The 2,045-nt window shown below is 35.6% G+C and overlaps 1 protein-coding gene across 2 annotated transcripts; it reads right to left on the reverse strand.

Moving 5' to 3' along the window:
* Positions 1-319: 319 nt before the first annotated feature.
* LOC129567440 (mitochondrial import inner membrane translocase subunit Tim17-A) lies at positions 320-1,678 on the reverse strand. 2 transcript variants are annotated; one of them, XM_055444309.1, is made up of 4 exons: positions 1,523-1,678; positions 1,078-1,270; positions 770-947; positions 320-679 (listed from the first exon to the last, which is right to left on the reverse strand). In XM_055444309.1, the coding sequence occupies exons 2-4, from the start codon at positions 1,219-1,221 to the stop codon at positions 459-461; spliced, it is 543 nt and encodes a 180-aa protein (XP_055300284.1). In that variant the 5' UTR covers positions 1,222-1,270; positions 1,523-1,678; the 3' UTR covers positions 320-458. The 2 variants fall into 2 exon arrangements, with proteins under 2 accessions (XP_055300284.1, XP_055300285.1); XM_055444310.1 differs by having other exon boundaries at positions 1,078-1,266; positions 1,523-1,676.
* Between the last annotated feature and the right edge of the window lie 367 nt (positions 1,679-2,045).

A 2,045-nucleotide genomic window follows, 5' to 3' on the forward strand; every position in this document is an offset into this window, starting at 1 on the left:
AATGAATAAATAAATAAAGTTCGTAAATTTTCTTTTGATTTTTCGTCGGATTGGTATTTTGATGCGTGCAACCACCATTGGATTACGTACATTAGTTGATTGCAATGTGTATATTCGCTTTCAATCAGCCCTAAACAACTTGTTTGAATGGCGTAACTTGGAATGTCTTTTGTCTATGTTCGGTCAAAGTGAATGGGGTTGATAAAAATGGCAATTAGCAAGTCATCGTTCGAGTGTTTTTGGGTATTTTACCCCCATTTTTTTCTGATATCAAAGTTTCCATGCTAGAAATTCAACTACAAATAAAACACCAAAATTCTTTTTTTTTGCTATTTTTTTGCGCGTTTGAAACAATTTTCTCACTTTTTTTTTTTGGTTTATTATGCGTTAATGTAATGTACATTGGATTAGTTCCACAACAATACAATTAGATTATGATGTCTAGAAATTGGTGAAATTTATTGATATTGCGTCGGTTGACTGAGCCCAAAGAAACCGGCACCTGAATTACTGCTATTTTGTTGTTGTGATGGGTCGCCTAATGCAGCCGGATCTTCTGTTGGTGGCAGTGGATTTTTGAATTGATCGGCCGATAATCGTGTGAACAAAATGCCAACACCCTCAATTAATGCTAATAGAACGCCTCCAATAACAGCACTGCCAGCCATCGCAGGAATACCTTCAAATGGTAACAAATCGATTAGCACAGATTCTGAGTGGGAATGACGCAAACTCAAAAAAAAAACCTATAAGAAGTATGTATACGTACCATTTCTTGCTGCTAAAATGCCACCGGTAGCTGCACCGCTGATTATTGAATTCCACGGGTCTTCTTTTTTTCGAAAATGAACTAATGTGCAATCTATTGTACTGAACATGCCTCCCCACACAGCAAAATTTCCAGCGATGATAGGGGATCGTTGTTTTATCGCAGATAAGCTGCCAAGCTGTGACGGAGTAAACAGATTTTAGTTGATATACGTATACAAGTTTACTTTACAATCAATCGTATGAAATTGTCGCAAATAATATGTGATTGTATTGGAAAATGGTGATGTATATCGTTCATATACTAACCATTCTTCTGCTAAAGCCAGATGGAGCATTTCGAAAGCCTTTTATCGCTTGGAAAACACCACCACCAATGCAACCCATCGCAAATGCACCACCACAGTCGTCGACGATGCGGTACGGGCAAGGCTCACGTGCGTATTCTTCCATGGTTTATGTATATGTATGTGTATGTAACAGGAAACTTAACTAAATCTAACTGGAACCGAAACGAAAGAAGAAAAAAAAAATGTTTCAATAAATGAAACTTTCGAGTATTTTCTCGATGCAAATGCACCAATGTCAAATGACGAACATGCAAGTTTTTTTTTAGATTGCCCATATATAACTCAATACTACACTCAGATGGTACATATGCACGTTTCGCACTAGATAACATTGATTTTTCCATTGTCACCGTTCACAACATTGACGTTTTACACATGAACAAAACTTATGGGAAAATGCTTACCACAAATTAGACAATTTAATCGAATTTAAATGGATAACTAAACTATTTGAAATGAATAGTTTTATAGTTGGATTTTCTATGATAGAAAAATTGGCATTGGCAACTTTTACATTAAATTGTGTAACTAATGACATGCGCTTCGTTCGTTTGACAGCTGACAGTTTGAAGTGAATGAATGGGCTTGCCGCAAGCGAGCGAATCAACGAGCGAATCAGTGTTGCCACATTCGAAATTCATTCAGTTCTTTAAAACAGACAGACTGTGTGTTTTGTTTGCATTGAATGAGAAATTCAAATAATACAAATTCATTTGAAATATATTAAAACTTGTGGATAATCCAAAATTATGATGAATTTATTTGCATCGCATTGTAAAAAGTAAACAGAATTTGAATAGAGACCGCTTAATTCGGTATGTGTGTTTGGGTTTTGGAATTGCACATGATTTTAGTCATTGTTCAAATACAGAAACACACAAAGAAATGCATATTATAATAATGCTCGAGACTGAATGCGACATGAAT

The sequence above is a fragment of the Sitodiplosis mosellana genome, unplaced genomic scaffold, assembly GCF_009176505.1.
Source record: "Sitodiplosis mosellana isolate CC-2019 unplaced genomic scaffold, AAFC_SMos_1.0 Smas_scaffold_11, whole genome shotgun sequence".
Classification (NCBI taxonomy): domain Eukaryota; kingdom Metazoa; phylum Arthropoda; class Insecta; order Diptera; family Cecidomyiidae; genus Sitodiplosis; species Sitodiplosis mosellana.